The sequence below is a fragment of the Mandrillus leucophaeus genome, unplaced genomic scaffold (assembly GCF_000951045.1).
Source record: "Mandrillus leucophaeus isolate KB7577 unplaced genomic scaffold, Mleu.le_1.0 Scaffold1010, whole genome shotgun sequence".
In the NCBI taxonomy this organism is placed as follows: Eukaryota; Metazoa; Chordata; class Mammalia; order Primates; family Cercopithecidae; genus Mandrillus; species Mandrillus leucophaeus.
Genome location: NW_012098211.1, coordinates 531,252 through 551,101, shown reverse-complemented (window position 1 = coordinate 551,101; position 19,850 = coordinate 531,252). Strand labels below are relative to the sequence as shown.

The following is a 19,850-nucleotide window of genomic DNA, read 5'->3' as shown; positions in this document are numbered from 1 at the left end:
ATTGAATTGGAGAAAAGTCCCCAGTCTATGTCATGTCAGAAGGAACAAAAATCTTGTCATTTTTAAAACAACGGAGTAAAAATGCATAGTTATCTCTTTTTATCTGCTTGTTGATCCAATTAAATATACCAAAGGACCCACCCTTGACCCGCTGGGGTCTTCCAGGCAGAAGCAGATCTCAGGGAAAATACAGTCAAGGCCTGTCAGAGCCAGAGAGACGTCAACTGCGTGCTGCCACTGCCTTGTGCAGATAAGGAACGTATCCATTTGCTCAGGCCACCATAACAAAGTACCACAGATTGAGGGGGCTTAAAAACGACAGAACTGGCCGGGCGCGGTGGCTCAAGCCTGTAATCCCAGCACTTTGGGAGGCCGAGACGGGCGGATCACGAGGTCAGGAGATCGAGACCATCCTGGCTAACCTGGTGAAACCCCGTCTCTACTAAAAAATACAAAAAACTAGCCGGGTGAGGTGGCGGGCGCCTGTAGTCCCAGCTACTCGGGAGGCTGAGGCAGGAGAATGGCATAAACCCGGGAGGCGGAGCTTGCAGTGAGCTGAGATCCGGCCACTGCACTCCAGCCTGGGCGACACAGCGAGACTCTGTCTCAAAAAAAAAAAAAAAAAACGACAGAACTCTGTTTCCTCAATCATGGCAGCTACAATCCAAAGTCAAGGTGTGGCAGGGTTGGCTTCATGCTGAGGACCTTTTCCCTGGCTGGCTGCCTTCTTGCTGTGTCACTCACAGCCTTCCCTCTGAGTGTGTGCCCGTCTGTGTCCAAATCTCCCCTTTTGTAAGGACAGCAGTCACATTGGAGTAGGGTCTAACCCACTCGATCTCATTTTAACTTAATTACCTGTGTACATACCTTATCTCCAAATATAGTTACATTCTGAGGTCCCAGGCGTTAGGACTTCAACATATGGATTTTAGCGGGGACATAACTCAGCCCATAACAAGGAGATAGGAGCCCAGGAAATGACTGGCATACAGTGGGAAAGTGTATGACTGGTATATGGCGGATAAGTGGCCCTTAGCCACCTCAGATTACAATGCAGTGGTCCTACTTCAACTGGCTGTGACTAACAGGAAGCAGCAAGTTAAATGGTAGGGCCACATTCAATCAGTTCTTCTTCACCTGGAGAGTAGGACACCACCCAGGGAACCAGAGGCCTACAGCAACTGCCCGTCTCAGAGGAAAATGACTGGTCATTTACTGGGATAAAGGCAAGCTCTTCACAAGGATGGGGATGACAAAGGAAAACATTTTGCAACTACAAATAAACAGCATTACATGTGGTCTTGCTAAAATAATGCTCAAAGCTGAAATTGCCTAAAAATTCTCATTGTTGTTGCAACTATCAGAATTCTCTGACCCATCGGATACCACTGAAAGAAAAGTCCATTTTTCTGAAGTTTAGCAGCCAAAAGGTCAGCTATGCAAACACTCCCCTTCTGCCTGGGAATTAATCGCCTTGCTCTGGCTGCCCAAAGCCCTCTGAGCTGTCCAGCTTATTCAATCTCCCTTCTCCTCATAACCCATCAGTAACAGCACACCACAGGAACCCACAGAGGCCAAGGTCTGCCACAGTCCTGTGGAAAATGTCATCAAGACAAATGCCTTTTCTGGAAGATGAAAAAAAATTTAAAAATCCTAAGCTCCCTAAGCAACTGAACAGACCTTTTCTTGGCCAAGGGGACCCCTGAGAAACTTTAAAAACTGAGTTCACAGCCATGATGGGAGAGGAGGTCAGACTTGCCTCTGTAACCACCCATTAGGCTTTCTTCCCTAAGGATTAAACAGAAACCAGCCCTTTTGAAAGACTGATATCAACCAACAGCCTGATGCTGCCCCTCCCTTTTCATGGTTTTGACACAACAACTGACCAGCCTTCCTTCCTGATAAGAGACCACCAACCACAGAGTGGTTCTGGCCAGTCTACAGAGGATGCATCCTAAGGGCCTTCATGCCCTCTGCTTTGCCTTTCGATGTATAGGGCCTAATTGTAATATGTAGACTCAGCTAACCTGGTCAGCATAAACTCCTGTCTCATTCTTCCCTGCCTCAAAGTGCCTGCTACCAGCTTCTGACCAGAAGCTGCGCTTCCCAGCCTCTCCGAATAGCCACCTGCAGGCTGCAACCCTTTATGAGAAGTAAAGCTCCCCTTTCCAAATTTATGAACCTCATCATTTTTCAGGTGATAAAGGCATCCTCATTTTGTTGTTAGTCTGGCCCCAATAACACCACAGTGTTATCATAAGCAGAACCAAGTCTATGCTGTTCATTCCTCCATTGCCAGCTCACAGCACAGGACACAGCAGATATCAGGTGCTCCATAAATGCTGACCAGACAAGTGCATGAGTTATCAATCAGGTAAAGACAAGACAGGGTTTGTGATGATCCCCAGGAGGGACTGGGTACACCACATCATGTTGTTTTGTCGGCGTCAGCCTTGCCTAGAGAAGTTTTGGTAAAGTCTAAACTTTTCAAGAGAAAATTGAGAAGTAGAAAATTTTCCCACCACTTCTAATCTTATTGGAAATAAAGCAGTAATCGATTTTAAAGTTGTATAGGAGTTCATTAAGTGGCCAAAATGAACTCCAAACTTAAAGGAGAAAAAAAAAAAGAGAGAGTGGCCTTGAATAGAAAATGGAAAAAAAATATATACAACTGAACAGTATCAACCACGTCTGTTCCTTAAGAGTAAAACCGGGAAGACGTAGGCATGGGAGGAGGCAGGGAGATTAAAAGCAGAGAAGGAAGGTCACAGGACCCCGGGTGGAAGGAGAGCACAGGATGTTTATTGAGCCGTGTTCTGTGGTCTTGAACAGAAGGAGAAATGTCCAGAAGCAATTTTAGGAGTTAAGAAAGCATGGGGGAAAGAAATGCAAATTTTATCTGGCCTCAGGATCTCCTTTTTTCTAAAGGAACACTTTTATATGCACGTAAATTACATTCAAATGGCACCAGCCACAGCAGAATGGTTTTTAAAAACTGGTTTCCAGCTGTCTCCATCTTCAGAGTTCCCTCTGTAACCCAATACAAAAATTCCGGAATTTTTTTTTTCCATTTTCGAATGCAGTTGTCATTATTACCTTTTCCATGACCTGGAGAATTAGCAGAACCTGCCTACATCCTCAACATGAGCTGCCGAAAGTGAGCCCAGCCCATCTCTCTCCATCACCCAGCTTCTCACCCAAGCTGTCACCTCTCTTCAAGCCTCCACCTATCTCCCTTCTCTGTGGGGTAAAAATCCCTCAGTGGAGCCAGTCTAAGCACTTTCTCCTTCCTGCAAACCTGCACACCCTCCCCAGCTCCCCATGGTGGGAGGATACTGCCATCTCCCCATCTCCCAGCCTGGGACTTGGATGCCTTTGCATTTTGCTTTCCCTCACCCCAACATCTAATTGATGCCAAGCCCTATTGATTTCACCACCACCATTTTGCTATATCCATCCCCTTCTCTCCTTCCTCATTGTCATAGACTTTGTCCAGACCCTCGCTCATTGGCCTTGACCATTGCAAAAATCTCCTAACTAGTCTCCTTGCCTGAAAACTCATCACTTGAATCACATCATTGCCATCAGTTGTGCTCCTAAAACTCGATCTGACCACACCCTTCTCTGTATCAAGATCCTGCTTTGCCCACAGAGTAAAGTCCACCCCCTTAATGTAGCAGTTAAGAGCTCCACACCCTACTTCCTTTCGAGGCTTATGTCTGGCTCCATCCATCATGAAATTTTTATCTCTCCCTCCAGCAGACCATTCATCATTCTACAGCTCTCCTTTCTGTCTCTTGTGCTTGCTCATGCCCAGACCTCTAAAGTTACTCCTTTGCCCTCCATTATACTCCCCGGGGTGTGGTTGGGACTAAGCATTGCTCATGGAGTTGTCTCTCTCTCCCCTGGCACCCTGTAAGCTTTTGAGAGCCGGTAGTTTATTTCTCCCCTCTTCCCCCACAACAAACAGCCTCCCCTTACATTCTCAGGAAAAAAGAAAGTATTAAATGAAGGTTGTTGGTACATTCCTACAAGCAAAACTCAGAATGTTAGAACCTTACTGTTGAAAGACACAATAAAAATCTCACTTTGGGAAGTTGAGATGGGTGGATTGCTTGAGCTCAGAAATTCCAGATGAGCCTGGGCAACATGGTGAAACCCCATCGCTACAAAAATTACAAAAATTAGCCAGGCATGGTGGTGCATGCCTGTAGTCCCAGCTACTTGGGAGGCTGAAGTGGGAGGATGGCTTGAATCCAAGAGACGGAGGTTGCAGTGAGCTGAGATTGCGTCACTGCACTCTGGCCAGGGTGACAGAGCCGGACCCTATGTGAAAAAAAAAAAAAAAAGGAAGGAAGGAAGGAAGGAGGGAAGGAAGGTTGGTTATCTAAGCCAATCTCTAACCCATGCATAAATCCCTTGGTGAAGCTGTTTTTGGTTGTCTACTGCTGATTAACAAATTACCAGAACATTCAGTGGTCTAAGGCCGGGCATGGTGGCTCACACCTGTAATCTCAGCACTTTGGGAGGCTGAGGTGGACAGATCATGAGGTCAGGAGATCAAGACTATCCTGGCTAACACGGTGAAATCCCGTCTCTACTAATACAAAAAATTAGCCGGGCATGGTGGCAGGTGCCTGTAGTCCCAGCTACTCAGGAGGCTGAGGCAGGAGAATGGCGTGAACCCGGGAGGCGGAGTGTCTGCAGTGAGCGGAGATGGCACCACTGCACTCCAGCCTGGGCAACAGAGCAAGACTCAGTCTCAAAAAAAAAAAAAAACAAAATTAGCCGGGCATGGTGGCAGGCACCTGTAGTCCCAGCTACTCGAGAGGCTGAGGCAGGAGAATGGCATGAACCCGGGAGGTGGAGCTTGCAGTGAGCCAAGATTGCACCACTGCACTCCAGCCTGGGTGACAGAGTGAAACTCCGTCTCAAAAAAAAAGAAAATTCAGTGGTCTAAAACAACTACCATTTATTTGTGTATGATTCTGCAGGTTAATAATTCAGGAAGGGCTTGGTTGGATGGCTCTTCTGCACCATGTGGTATCAGTTGAGGTCAATTACTTGGTTGGGGTCATTCACTCGAATGGGCTGGCAGAACCAAGGCTTCGCTCATGTGTCTGGTGCATCAGTGCCCCTCCATGTAGTCTCTTCTTCTCTGCATGGCTAGCTTGGGTTTCCCTACGTTATGTAGTCTAGGGCAGTAGGGATTCTTATAGGACAGCTTCCAAAAGTGAGCATCACAAGAGAGGGAAAGGTAAAAACTGCAGCTCTCTTATAGTCTTTCCTCAAAAGTTGTATCAGTCCAGGCGCAGTGGCTCATGCCTGTAATCCCAACTCTTTGGGAGGCTGAGGCAGGCAGATCACTTGAGGTCAGGAGTTTGAGACCAACTTGGCTAACATGGTGAAACCTGTCTCTACTAAAAATACAAAAAATAGCTGTTGTGTGGGTGTGCACCTGTAATCACAGCTACCTGGGAGGCTGAAGCAGGAGAATCACTTGAACCCAGGAGGCAGAGGTTTCAGTGAGCCAAGATCATGCCACTGCACTCCAGCCTGGGCAACAGAGTGAGACTCCATCTCGGATTAAAAAATAAAAAAGTTGTATCAGTCATTACTACTGCATTCTACACATCACAGCTAGTCATAAGGCTGGCGCAGCCAAAAGGGGAGGGGGACTAGATCCCACCTCTCAAAGGGAGGAGGGGCAAACAATTTGCCACAAATCCCATTTAACCTACCACAGAAACCTTTCAGATCATGTTTCAGCTTAGGCTTAACTATTTCCTGTGATGAAGAGTTCCACACAGCAAAAGGGCAGTGCACTTACAGCCAAAGCGAACAGAAAATACCTCCGCTCATGAACCTGGACCATTCAACTGCACAGTGCTTGTTCTAATGTTGTTAACACTGCCCTAATGAGCTTCTCCAAGGCATTTCTGAGGCTCTTCAAAATGAAGACATACCAAATCAGGATCACTATTTCTAATAAAGTTTAAACATTCACATTTAGCAAATTAATATTTGAACCAAAACAAACACATAATAGTCATAACCTTCCTTGGCAATAACATCCACAGCCTGTGGTTGAGACCCTCAGTGAACCTGAGAGTCTGGCCAGATGGCCCTAGTGATCCTTCGTGAGCCCCAGCATAGAATATCCCACAATTTCTCACCCACTCTGTCACTGAGGTTCTCAAGGAGACCACTGAGCAGAAAACCTCCACGCATACCTTAATCCCTTCATGATCTCCTCGTGAGCTGAGCCCCAGGACTCCAGCTCCACAGAGCCACTCTTCCAGTATTTGGAGCTCAGCCCCCATCTGGGGAAGAGGAAGGCCAGAAATTAGAGCAGGTGCTCTCATGGTTAGGAAAGAGATAAAAATAATTGCTTTTCTTCCCCAGCAGACTTAAATAATCATATGCAAAACCCAGCAACATAAACTAAGTATCTCTCCACTGTGGGTTGGATTTGAAATACTATCATGGAGTTATTGTTCATTTCAATAGGTATGATAATGACTTTTGTGGCTGTGGAGGGAAATGTCCTTCTTCATAGGAGATGCATGCTGAACTTCTTAGGTTTTGATCAGGAATCTGCAAACTAAGGCTCCCAGGGCTGGAGTGCAGTGGCTCAGTCTCCACTCACTGCAACCTCTGCCTCCCGGGTTCAAGCGATTCTCCTGCCTCAGCCTCATGAGTAGCTGGGATTACAGGCCTGGCTAATTTTTGTATTTTTACAATTTTGTATTTTTAGTAGTTTCACCATGTCAGCTCCTGACCTCAAGTGATCCACCCGCTTCAGCCTCCCAAAGTGCTGGGATTACAGGTGTGAGCCACCGTGCCCAGCCCACATCCTTTTGTTTCTATATTGTCGGTAGCTGCTATTGTGCTACAACAGCAGAGTTGAGTAGTTGTGTGACAGAGACAGCTGGCTCCCAAAGCCTAAAATATTTACTATCTGGGCCTTTACAGAAAATAGTTTGCCAACCCCTGGGTTAGAGTATCATCATCCATGACTTCCATTAAAATTGTTTAGTAAAACAATAGCAACAACAAAGTGTATATGAGTGTGAGTATATAAATATTCTCCATTTAAATTCACTAATTATTAACATTTTACCACATTTGCCCGAGAGAGAAGGCAAATGTGTTAAAATGTTAATATTGGTGAATTTAAACGGAGAATATGTGAGTATTCATTTTATTTTTTCTTTCAACTTTTCTTCATGTTTGAAATTTTAAAAAAATAAAATGTGTGGAGGGTAAATACTGTTTCCAAATGTTTTCCACATTATACTCCATTTAAAAAACTCACAAGAGGTCGGGCGCGGTGGCTCAAGCCTGTGATTCCAGCACTTTGGGAGGCCGAGATGGGCGGATCGCGAGGTCAGGAGATCGAGACCATCCTGGCTAACACGGTGAAACCCCGTCTCTACTAAAAAATACAAAAAACTAGCCGGGCGAGGTGGTGGGCACCTATAGTCCCAGCTACTCGGGAGGCTGAGGCAAGAGAATGGCATAAACCCGGGACTGAGATCCGGCCACTGCACTCCAGCCTGGGTGACAGAGCGAGACTCCGTCTCAAAAAAAAAACAAAAACAAAAACAAAACTCACAAGAGGCCAGGCACGGTGGCTTATGCCTGTAATCCCAGTACTTTGGGAGGCCAAGGTAGGTGGATCACTTGGGGTCTGGAGTTCAAGACCAGCCTGACCAATATGGTGAAAGCCCATCTCTACTAAAGATACAAAAATTAACTGGGCGTGGTGGTGGGTGCCTGCAATCCCAGCTACTTGAGAGGCTGAGGCAGGAGAATCACTTGAACCTGAGAGGTGGAGGTTGCAGCGAGCCGAGATTGCACTACTGCACTCCAGCCTGGGCGACAAGAGCGAAACTCCATCTCAAACAAATTAATTAATTAATTAATTAATAAAAACTCAGGAAAATCTGCTAAAAAATTTACAACTCATGGGAAAATTAAACAAGGAGAATAATAACACTCATGGTGGATCACTAGGGCCATCTGGCCAGACTCTCAGGTTCACTGAGAGTCTCAACCACAGACTGTGGATCCAAATATATAACTAGCAAGTGCAATAGGTTTAAAAATAATGGGTACAATCTCATTCACAATAGCAACAACGAACATTAAACCTAAAATTTAACTAAAAAAGAAATGTATAGCTAGGCGTGGTGGCTCACACCTATAATCCCAGCACTTTGGGAGGCCAAGGTAGGTGGTTGGCTTGAGCTCAGGAGTTCAAGACCAGCTGGGCAACATGGTGAAATCCTGTCTCTACAAAAAACACAAAAAACAGTTGAGTGTGATGGTGGTGCATGCCTGCAGTTCCAGCTACTTGGGAGGCTGAGGTGAGAGGATCACTTGAGCCCAGACAGGGGTTACAGTGAGCTGAGATTGTGCCACTGCACTCTAGCCTGGGCAACAGAGTGAGACCCTATCTCAAAGAAAAATAGCATTTAAAGAAAATAAATTTTACCAAGGTCCAAAAAGTAGAAGCATATGGGTATATAGATAAAAGTTATTGAAAAAGTTTGGGATTAGGTGGTCAGCACCTTTAAAGGTGTTTTAAAAAATTAGCAAAGACAAAAAGAAGCTTTGAATAACGTATCATACTTCTGAACAAGAAGATTCAATGATTCAGTAGTGTAAAAATGTCCATTTTTCACAAAGACAGCTATAAATTGATGCAATTCTAATGAAAGTCACCGAGGTCTTTGTTGTTAAGAGGGTGGGAGATAATGACAAAATAATTCAAGTTTCCCTGGCAGAAAAAAAAAAAAATGGGTGCGATTAGCCAAGGACATTTTGGAAATGAAGAGTAATGGTAGGGTTCTTACCTTAACAGATGTTAAAATTTATTTTAAAGCTACAAGAATTAAACAATTAAGTCTGGCTCAGGAATAATAAATCAGAGAAGAAAAATCCACAAAAAGGCCCACAAGTAAGTAAAAAGTAAGAATCCAATCAAGGCAGCAAGTCAAATGAGAAGGGAAAAGACAGATTACATAATAAATAATATGGGAACTACTGGCTCACCATTTGGAAGAAAATAAAGTAAGAGCCCTCTATTACAATACCCTCCAAAGCGAAGGAAAACTAGTTGGAGAGAAATAAAATCAGGAAAGACATATAAACAATGTAGATTTTTAAAAGCTTGTGATGTCACAGATCCTTCTAAGCATGAAGCAAATAATGAAAAAAAACTAGACTGATAGATTTAGCCAATTAAAAGTGTAATCCTATGTACATCTGAAAATACTGAAACCAAATTTAAGAAAAAAACAACGCTGATAAAAATATTTGCAACATACATGATTTGAAAAGGCCAACGTTGGCCAGGCATGGTGGCTCATGCCTGTAATCCCAGCACTTTGGGAGGCCGAGGCAGGCAGATCACAAGGTCAGGAGTTCGAGAACAGCCTGGCCAACCTGGTGAAATCCCGTCTCTACTAAAAATACAAAAATTAGCCGGGAGTGGTGGCGCACGCCTGTGCTCCCAGTTACTCGGGAGGCTGAGGCAGAAGAATTGCTTGAAACCGGGAGGCAGAGGTTGCAGTGAGCCAAGATTGTGCCATTGCACTCCAGCCCGGGCAACAAAGCGAGACTCAGTCTCAAAAAAAAAAAAAAAAGAAGAAAGAAAGAAAGAAAAGAAAAGGCCAATGTCCTCACTATCTAATTAGTATGGGTGCAAAACAAAGTTTTAAAATTTTTTAAATGGGAAAATGCCATGAGTATATTGACAGCTGCATGACTCTCTGCACACAGGTAACAACTCCATCAAACTCTGGCCATGGCTTCTAGCAGTATAAGGTCATGTCCCTAGGATGACTCTAGACCTCCATTAAAAAACTCAATGTTGACCGGGGCGTGGTGGCTCACGCCTGTAATCCAGCACTTTGGGAGGCTGAGGTGGGTGGATCATGAGGTCAGGAGATCGAGACCATCCTGGCTAACACGGTGAAACCCCGTCTCTACTAAAAATACAAAAAATTATCTGGGTGTGGTTGCGGGCGCCTGTAGTCCCAGCTACTGGGGAGGCTGAGGTGGGAGAATGGCGTGAACCTGGTAGGCGGAGCTTGCAGTGCTGCAAGCGGAGATAGGGCCACTGCACTCCAGCCTGGGCGACAGAACGAGACTCCGTCTCAAAAAAAAACAAAAAAGCTCAATGTTACCAGAAAACCTACTATTTGTTCTAACCAGCACCTGTCAATAGACCAATAACTCCTTATCCTAGACCACAAAATGTGACTATATCATCTCCTTGAATCCTCATAAATATTTCCAGAAGAGTGTTATTATTACCTGAATATTACAAACAAGGCCTCATTTCTGGACCAGTGGTTTGGGATGCAAAAGTCCCCAGTTCTGATCCTGACTCTATCCCTAACCACTACTACCTGTGAACTTGGCCAAGTCTCTTCTGTCTGACCCTCAGTTTCCTCATCTGTAAAATAAGAAGTGGATTGGCCCAAATGGTGTGTCAATGTCCTTCCTGCTCAGACATGACAGATTTCTATTCTCATAAAGCACCCAGTACCAACCAATGGCCAAGGATTGATCCAAATCAGAGGCCAGTCCCAGTGGTCTCGGGGCTAATCAGTTGGCCGCACACAGGGGCCCTATGCGCTGGCCCACCTTGAATTCCTCCTGGATGCGTTCCTCCAAGACTTTGGCTGCCTTGCGGTCTTCCATCTCCACTTTCCACTTCTCTGCCAAGATCCGGGCTTTCTCGTTGGCCAGAGCATCCCGGAACTTCTTGGTGATCTCTGCCTCCTTCTGTCTCCTACCAAGAGAGCACCACAGGTATAAGCTTGTGTGAAAAACTGAAGGACCACATGACAATAGAACTTGAAATAAAAACAATGAGCAATTTTTCCTTGGTCTATCAGAATCCAATGTTGGCAAAGACGGGGAGAAACAGGCAGTCTCAAGCATGGGAGTGTAAATCGGCACAATTGTTCTGGAAGCCAGGAAAACTATGCTAGAAACCCCGTTTCCTAGATTTTCTACACTCACGCAAGTGTACAAGGATGCATGTAGGTCAGGCATGGTGGTGCGTGCCTGTAATCCCAACATTTTGGGAGGCAGTGGCAGGAGGATCGCTTGAAGCCAGTTCAAGCCCAGCCTGGGCAACATAGTGAGACACCATCTCTACTAAAAATTTAAAAAATTAGCCATGTCTGGTGGCATGCACTTGTGTCCCAGATACTCAGGAGGCTGAGGAGGGAGGATCACTTGAGCCCAGGAGATCAAGGTTGCAGTGAGCCTTGATCATGACACTGCACTCCAACCTGGGAAACAAAGTGAGACCCTGTCTCAAAAAAACAAAACAAAATGATAAATAAATAATAAATTTATAATAAAACAAAGATGCATGTAAAAGATGCTTGCCAGAGGATTTTTATAATATAAAAAATGGTAAACAATCCAAATGTCCATCAATAAGATCAATAAGTTGGGTTTCTCATATCATATAATAAATACCTGTACCATATAGTAATCTTAAGTTGCGTTTTGGATCTATAAGTCAATTTGTCAAGGTGTGAATAAAACAATTTACAAAGCATGTATTAACTAAACATTCACTGTGGTTACCTTAGGGGGTGGGTGTGAATTGTTCTTTATTTTGTATAGTTTTCAGTGTTGTTTACATGATTTTAGAATTTCTCAATTAAAATACCATCATTAAGACCAGGCGCAGTGGCTCACGCCTGTAATCCCAGCACTTTGGGAGGCCAAGGCGGGTGGATCACCTGAGGTCAGGAGTTTGAGACCAGCCTGGCCAACATGATGAAACTCTGTCTCTACTAAAAATACAAGAATTAGCTGTGTATGGGGCTAAGCATAGCTTCCATGCCCGGGCCCCACCCAACACCCCATAGCACCCCTCACCAGAGCTCCTCAGCTTCCCTCTGTGCCTGCAGCCGCGCCCTCTCTGCAATCAGCTCCTCAGAGATCGCTTCGTAGGGCTTGTCACCAGGGCCTTCTCCCATGATCCAGACCCAGACCTCGCCATCTGCCCCTAGGAGCCATTGGATGTGCTTGTCACTTGCTGCTTCACAATAGAAGGAAGAAGAAACAGGTTTGATTTCCAATCAGTAAGGAATGACCTAAGCTGCCGAGTGGTACACAACCATCACATCACACTACAGAACACCGTCATCTACAGAAAGAATGCCAGTGAGACACTGGCCTGCTGGCAGGTCCACAACCATCTCCCACTCCCTATTCCTCTAGAGAGAAATGCAACAGCCACACCAGCCTACAGGGGTGGGCGTCCAAGACTGAGCTCTCTTTCTATCTCCAGCAGAGAGAATGTACAGTGAAAAGGAGGCCGAGGATGACTAGCTCCAGTTTACTCCTAACCTCCCGGCCCTGGCAGTGATATCTTTTAGGTTAACTGCTTTTGCTTACCTCCGCACGTAGGCCGAGCTAACAATGTATAGTTTAAAGCATGGATGATAATAGCCTCTCCCCAAAACGAAGCCCTCAGGAGACAAAGAGGGTGTACACACAAGTAACAATGTCATGTTAAAAATGTATAGGAGCATTGTGACCTGACTAAGCACAAAGAAGTTTACCCTCGCTGCCACCCAGATGTCCACAGTCATTACTCATCCTTCTATCTTAACCCCCCACCTCTTCCCCCTTCCCTTAACATAAAAGAAACCCAAACTTCATATTAGCTTAGGAGGTTCTTTAGGACACTAGTTGCCATCTTCTCGGTTTGCTGGGTCTCCGAAATAAAGTTGCTTTCCTTGCCCCACACCTTGTCTCTCAACTTATTGGCTGTTGTGTTGTGAGCAGTACAAGCTTTGGACTTTGCTACAAGAACATCAAGGGACATTGCAGCACTCTCTGAGGGAAGAAACTTGTGTCACTCCCTGGTCAAGGCAGTTAGGAGATAGTGGGCCCGCTCTGCAGTCTCTCCTTCATGTCCACTGGCTAGAAACAAGGAATCAGGTGGTGGAGTGAGATGACGCAGCCTGGGGCCCTGAGTCTCCCTGGCCCACAACAGACTGTAACACTAGCAAGAAATAAGCATGTGTTAAATTCAGCCACTGAGATTTCTCAGTTTGCCTATTGCAGCAGATTCCACTGATTACAGGACTAAAACGAAAATGTATCCCAGAAGCAGGGTGCTGCTGAAACAGAAATATAAACTGTGTTGCTGCCTTAGCAGTTGGGTGGTGAGTGATATTTAACAGGCTAGAGATCCATGTTATGCAGCAGCAAAACATTCAGTTAAAAAGCTAGACACTATAACTTCAAAGGCAGACGCCATGCTTTCTGAACTTTTCATTCTAAGGGAGGAGGTTGAAAAATAGAACATGAGGAATAAGTGTTGGTTGCTAGTGACTGTGTTTGGCAAGATGTTAAGAGAAAGAAACGAATTCAAGAAAGAACTGAGTGCTTTGCAAGCTGAAATGAAAAGGGAATAGAGCAAATACAGAAATTTGAGATGTTGTAGGATTGGAAAAAGCATCTCATCATATAGCAGGACCCACATTGCAAGAGATGGAATTTTTAAAGGTTTTGCACAGGAAAATTCTAAAGTGAATAAAGTGATGAAGGGCACATAGCACCTGCAGGTCAGGCTCTGTGAAGTTCTTGTGGTGACCATGAGGATGTGCTCCGTCCACCTTCAACCACAGGGAGCATCACTGACTAAGCCCCGCAACTCCTGTGCCCTTGCGTTTACCCAAGGCCCTGCTTCCCAGAGGCTGCTCAGCCTTTTATTGAAGATGCCAAGCTCATTCCCAGGAGACGCCCACCTCCTTGCCAAAAGATCGCTTTCCCTGGACTGCACAACCACCTATAACACCTCCACCCACCGTCCCTTGCCCTCTCCTTCACTCAAGGTCAAGCTTGCAATGATTCCCTCAGCCTCCTCCAGTTCCCTGCCCCTTTTCTCTCCCAGACATTTCCCTTAATAAAACCTTGTATGATTAATCCCATCCTGTCTCTACTCCTCGGAGAAACCAGACTGACACAGCCACATTAAGAATGTGATCTCTCATTGCACCACTGCACTCCAGCCTGGGCAACAGAGTGAGACTCTGTCTCAAAAAAAAAAAAAAAAAAAAAAAGTGTGATCTCTCACACTTATTTTTAGAAAAAGCTTCAAGGAAGATGTCCTTCAGGTGAAACTGAGAGGCACAAAGGTAAAGGGGCAAAGGAAGAACGTCAAGTTGAGAAATATGTCTAGAAAAGAATTTTAGATGCCGTTACTGGGACATGGAAGCAAACAGAAGCCACCTAAGTTTTTGAGCCTGGATTAAAAAATCTTTGGTTGTTCATGTCTTAAATGGCCCTTGGGCATCCAAGTCTGATGACCAGCAGGCAGGTTTCAAAGGCTTCACTGGTCTAGAGGGTGTGATCCTCAACACTCACTTCAGAGGAGGCCAAGGGGAATTATAGACAAAAAGCCTCATCCAGGCTGGAGTCAATGTTTACTCAAGGAGTTATCTTCACTGCAAGGCAGGGAAACTTCATGGTCCTGACCTGTAAGACTTCAGAAATGCTACAGACTGGAGACTGTGACTTTCACGTTCTCCACTTCTCCAGGTGGCATTTCCTTAGTGGGTATTCTGACCCTGCTCCAATACTGTGTACAGTGCCTTAGCGGGGACAGGTGTTTAAATGATGTCTCCTCAACACATTCAGACCTGATGGAGATGAGTGCAGAACCCCAGAGACAGTGGACTTTGAGCTGGATGCAGTGACTGGCTGGGACCTGAAGGCGTCCCCTGTAAGAGGTGGTGAGTGTATTTTAGAGGCAGGAGAAGAATGAAATGTGTGGATGGCCAGAATGACAATTTAGGACAGTGACAATGCAAGGTCCACCACCCCATGTCTCTTCCTCAGCCCACAGATGACTGACTACATTCCTCAGCTTCCCTTCAGTTCTGTGGGGCCACGTGATTGAATTCTAGTCTACGGAATGTCAGGGAAGGGATTTGTTGTGCCATTTTCAGGCTAAGACAGTTAGCAGCTGGTGTGCCTTCTCCACATTTTCACTCTTGTCCACCCAGCTGGAAATAAATGGTGGAATTTCAAGGAAAAAAGCAGCCTGATCCATGAGCCAATGTTTGAAAGCAAGTTACACAGAAGAAATACCCAACCCACATCAAACCGTGAAATAGTTAAGTAATAAACCTTCATCATATTAATCTACTGAAATTTCAGGCTTTTCTATATGCACATGGCAGCAGTAATTCTCCAGATATATATAGGAGTACATTGCTATTTTTAAGTATGTTACAAGCAATATAGTAGCAAAGAAACAGCGATTTAATTGTGACTGATAGAAACAGAGAGGCAATCACTACTTAGAATTATAAAACTTTCAAATTAATAGTGGGTAAAAATAAATGATAAGAGGATTACCAATCCTGCTAAGCAAGGGGAAAAGGTAAAGCAACAAAAAATGGGTAGCTATTACAGCAGATACTGCCAATTAACTACCCACCCTCCATGCTTGCCTCACCACAGAACCCCAAGTGGTTCAGGGAGCAGCAGAGATCCCCCCCTATTTTAGGAAAAGTGAGTTTTGACCCCAGCCTCAAAGGACAAATAACAATTGATCTGGCAGGGCACAGTGGCTCACGCCTGTAAACCCAGCACTTTGGGAGGCCAAAATGGGCAGATCACCTGAGGTTAGGAGTTCGAGACCAGCTTGGCCAATATGATGAAACCCCATCTCTACTAAAACTACAAAAATTAGCTGGGCATGGTGGCACATGCCTGTAATCCCAGCTACTTGGGCTGAGCTGGGAGAATCGCTTCAACCTAGGAGGCAGAGGTTGCAGTGAGCCAAGATCATGCCACTGCACTCCGGCCTGGGTGATAGAGTGAGACTCCATCTCAAAAAAAAAAAAAAATTGATCTAATCCCATCAGGTAATATTATTCTCATTGGCAAGTGATTCATCTATGAGTGACAAGATGTCCCCATTTCTGACAAAGATATAAGCAGATGTTCCAGTGAAGGGTTCTTCTTCTCCAAACAAATGAATAAGTCTTAGGAGAAACCTCTTTACTCTTCACTCTTTTTTTTTTTGGTTTTTTTTTGGGGTTTTTTTGCTTTTTTTTTTAGACGGAGCCTGGTTCTGTCACCCAGGCTGGAGTACCAGTGGCATGATCTTGGCTTACTGCAACCTCTGCCTCCCAGGTTCACGCCATTCTCCTACCTCAGCCTCCCGAGCAGCTGGGACTACAGGTGCCACTACCAGGCTGGGCTAATTTTTTTGTATTTTTAGTAGACACAGGGTTTCACCGTGTTAGCCAGGATGGTCTTGATCTCTTGACATTGTGATTCACCCGCCTCGGCCTCCCAAAGTGCTAGGATTACAGGCATGAGCCACCGCGCCCGGCCCACTCTTCATTCTTTTACCCCACCTTCTTCTTCCTGCCGGTAATGAAGCAATGGTTCCTGGAGCCCCTGGAAAACTTTTGCAACCCTGAGGATAAAAGCAACATGCTGGTGACAGAGCGAGACTCCGTCTCAAAAAAAAAAAAAAAAAAAGCAACATGCTAAGGATGGGGAGGCAAAAGATAGAAGGGAAGAGATACTTCGTGATCTTATCGAGCAGCTAAACTAATATTACCCATTGCAGCACATCTCATCTCCAGATTTCTTGTCATCTGAGAGAAATAAGGAACTTTAAGAAATAAAGTTCTTCAGTTGGGCGTGGTGGTGCGTGCCTCTAGTCCCAGCTAGTAGGGAGGGTGAAGCAGGAAGATGCCCTGAGCCCAGGAGCTGGAGACTGCAGTGAGCTGTAATTGCACCACTGCACTCACTCCAGCCTGGGTGAGAGGGCAAGAACATGTCTCTTTAAAAGAAAAAAAAAGGAAAAGAAATAAAGTTCTTCATGGAGATAGAGGATAGAATGATGCTTACCAGAGGCTGGGAAGGGTAGTAGGGCTGGGGGTGGGAGTAGTGGAATGGTTAATGGGTACAAAAATACAGTTAGATAGTGTGAAAGTAAACTAAAAATGGTCTGAGAAGGACTCTGTTGCTCTCTATTTGAGTCCTTGTGGACGAAACCATAACCTAACTTAATAGGTATACAAGATTGAAACCCTAACTTAAGAGTATGAGCCTGTAACAACAGGGGAGTCATGGCCAATCCCAGCAGCCATACTTCAGCCACTCATAGACTGCTGAGTGTTCAAACTGTGCTCAAATAAGGCAAACGCCAACCTGTGACCAATCCACCTGTTTCTGCACCTCACTTCCAATTTCTCTTTTTTTGTCTATAAATTTGTTCTGACCACAAGACATCCCTGGAGTCTCTCTATATTTGCTGTGATTCTGAGTGCTGCCCAATTGGCAAATCATTCATTCCTCAATTAAATTCCTTTAATTTAATTCAGTTGAAGTTTTCCTTTTAACAATAGAATGAATGTTTTTGGTTTAAGACACAAAATTAATGGTTATGTTACTGAAATGGAGAACATGGGAAAAAGAGGCTGGAGATATCAATATTCTGTTTTGGCCAAATTAAGTTTGACATGCTTATTAGACATTCAACAGGCAGTTGAATAAAATAGGATTCAGGGGAAAGGATGGAACTAAGAAATAAACTTTTTGAGTTATCAGTGTACAGATGATATTTAAAGCCAAGGAAATGGATGGGATCAGCTAGAGAGTGAGAAGTGGTAGAAAACGGAAGACGCCCAAGGACATTGTCCCAGGAGAGACACTCCAATACTTAAAGAGGAGGAAGACCCAAAGGAGATCTGGAGAGAGAGGCCTGTGAGGCAGGAGAACAAACTGTGAGTGCAGTATCCCAAGCCAGGTGTAGAAACAATTTCAGGAAGCAAGAAGAAAGGAAACTTGCAAGTGCAGCTAATGGGTAGATGAGGTGAGGGCTGAGAATTGGACACTGAATTCAGCAACATGGAGGTCACTGGTGATCCTGACATGAGTGGTTTCCTAAGCCTGTGAAAAAGAAGACTTGGAAATATGAAAACATTTAGAGAAAGATAGAAAAGCATATCATTATAACTTTGGGGAAGGGAAGAATTTGTTCTACAAGACATAAAAAGAATAAGCTGCAAGATACAATGTTGATAAATTTGAATACAGATTAAAGTTTAAAATTTCTACACACAAAAAACATATCATAAAGACAATTAAAAATCAAAACACCTAGAGAGGGGCACCAAGATAGCCGAATAGGAACAGCTCCAGCCTCCAGCTCCCAGCGTGAGCGACACAGAAGATGGTTGATATCTGCATTTCCAACTGAGGTACCAGGTTCATCTCACTGGGGCATGCCGGACAGTTGGTGCAGGACTGTGGGTGCAGCCCAACGAATGAGAGCTGAGGCAGGACGAGGCATCACCTCACCCGGGAAGTGCAAGGGGGAAGGGAATTCCCTTTCCTAGCCAAGGGAAACCATGACACACAACACCTGGAAATTGGGTCACTCCCAACCTAACACTGAGCTTTACCAAGGATCTTAGCAAACGGCATGCCAGGAGATTATATACAATGCCTGGCTCGGAGGGTCCCACGCCCACAGAGCCTCCCTCATTGCTAGCACAGCAGTCTGAGATCTAACTGCAAGGTGGCAGCGAGGCTGGGGGAGGGGCGCCTGCCATTGCTGAGGCTTAAGTAGGTAAACAAAGCTGCCAGGAATTCTGAACTGGGTGGAGCCCACCACAGCGCAAGGAGGCCTGCCTCCCTCTGTAGACTCCACCTCTAGGGACAGGGCATAGCTAAACAAAAAGCAGCAGAAACCTCTGCAGATGTAAATGTCCCCATCTGACAGCTTTGAAGAGAGTAGTGATTCTCCCAGCACAGAGGTTGAGATCTGAGAACGGACAGACTGCCTGCTCAAGTGGGTCCCTGACCCCCGAATAGCCTAACTGGGAGAGCCTAACTGGGAGTAGTCTAACTGGAGTGGATCTCAAGCAAACTCCAAAAGACCTGCAGCTGAGGGCCCTGACTGTTAGAAAGAAAACTAACAAACAGAAAGGACATCCACACCAAAATCCCATCTGTACATCACCATCATCAAAGACCAAAGGTAGATAAAACCACAAAGATGGGGAAAAAGCAGTGCAGAAAAGCTCAAAATTCAAAAAATCAGAGCGCCTCTCCCCCTCCAAAGGAACACAGCTTCTTGCCAGCAATGGAACAAAGCTGGATGGAGAATGGCTTTGATGAGTTAAGAGAAGAAGGTTTCAGTCGATCAAACTTCTCAGAGCTAAAGGAGGAACGACGAACCCAGCACAAAGAAACTAAAAACCTTGAAAAAAGATTTGACGAATGGATAACTAGAATAACCAATGCAGAGAAGTCCATAAACGACCTGACAGAGACAAAAACCATGACATGAGCACTACGTGACAAATGCACAAGCTTCAGTAACCAACTCGATCAAATGGAAGAAAGAGTATCAGAGACTGAAGATCAAATGAATGCAATGAAGTGAGAAGAAAAGCTTAGAGAAAAAAGAGTAAAAATAAATGAACAAAGCCTCCAAGAAATATGGGATTATGTGAAAAGATCAAATCTACATCTGATTGGTGTACCTGAAAGTGACGGGGAGAATGGAACCAAGTTGGAAAACACTCTGCAGGATACTATCCAGGAGAACTTCCCCAACCTAGCAAGGCAGGCCAACATTCAAATTCAGGAAATACAGAGGACACCACAAAGATAATCCTCGAGAAGAGCAACTCCAAGACACATAATTGTCAGATTCACCAAAGTTGAAATAAAGGAAAAAATGTTAAGGGCAGCCAGAGAGAAAGGTCGGGTTACCCACAAAGGGAAGCCCATCAGACTAACAGCGGATCTCTCGGCAGAAA

At 44.9% G+C, this 19,850-nt stretch overlaps 1 protein-coding gene across 1 annotated transcript in view; it reads right to left on the bottom strand.

Annotated features, from left to right (window-relative positions):
- SH2D4B (SH2 domain containing 4B) overlaps positions 1–19,850 on the bottom strand; it is a gene marked incomplete at its 3' end in the record, with an annotated part of 68,607 nt that overhangs the window by 21,049 nt on the left and 27,708 nt on the right. Inside the window, exons 2-3 of the mRNA XM_011975834.1 lie at positions 11,917–12,079; positions 10,660–10,807 (exon numbers count right to left, since the gene is read on the bottom strand). Coding sequence (XP_011831224.1) covers positions 10,660–10,807; positions 11,917–12,079 — 311 coding nt within the window. The remainder of the gene's footprint in view (positions 1–10,659; positions 10,808–11,916; positions 12,080–19,850) is intronic.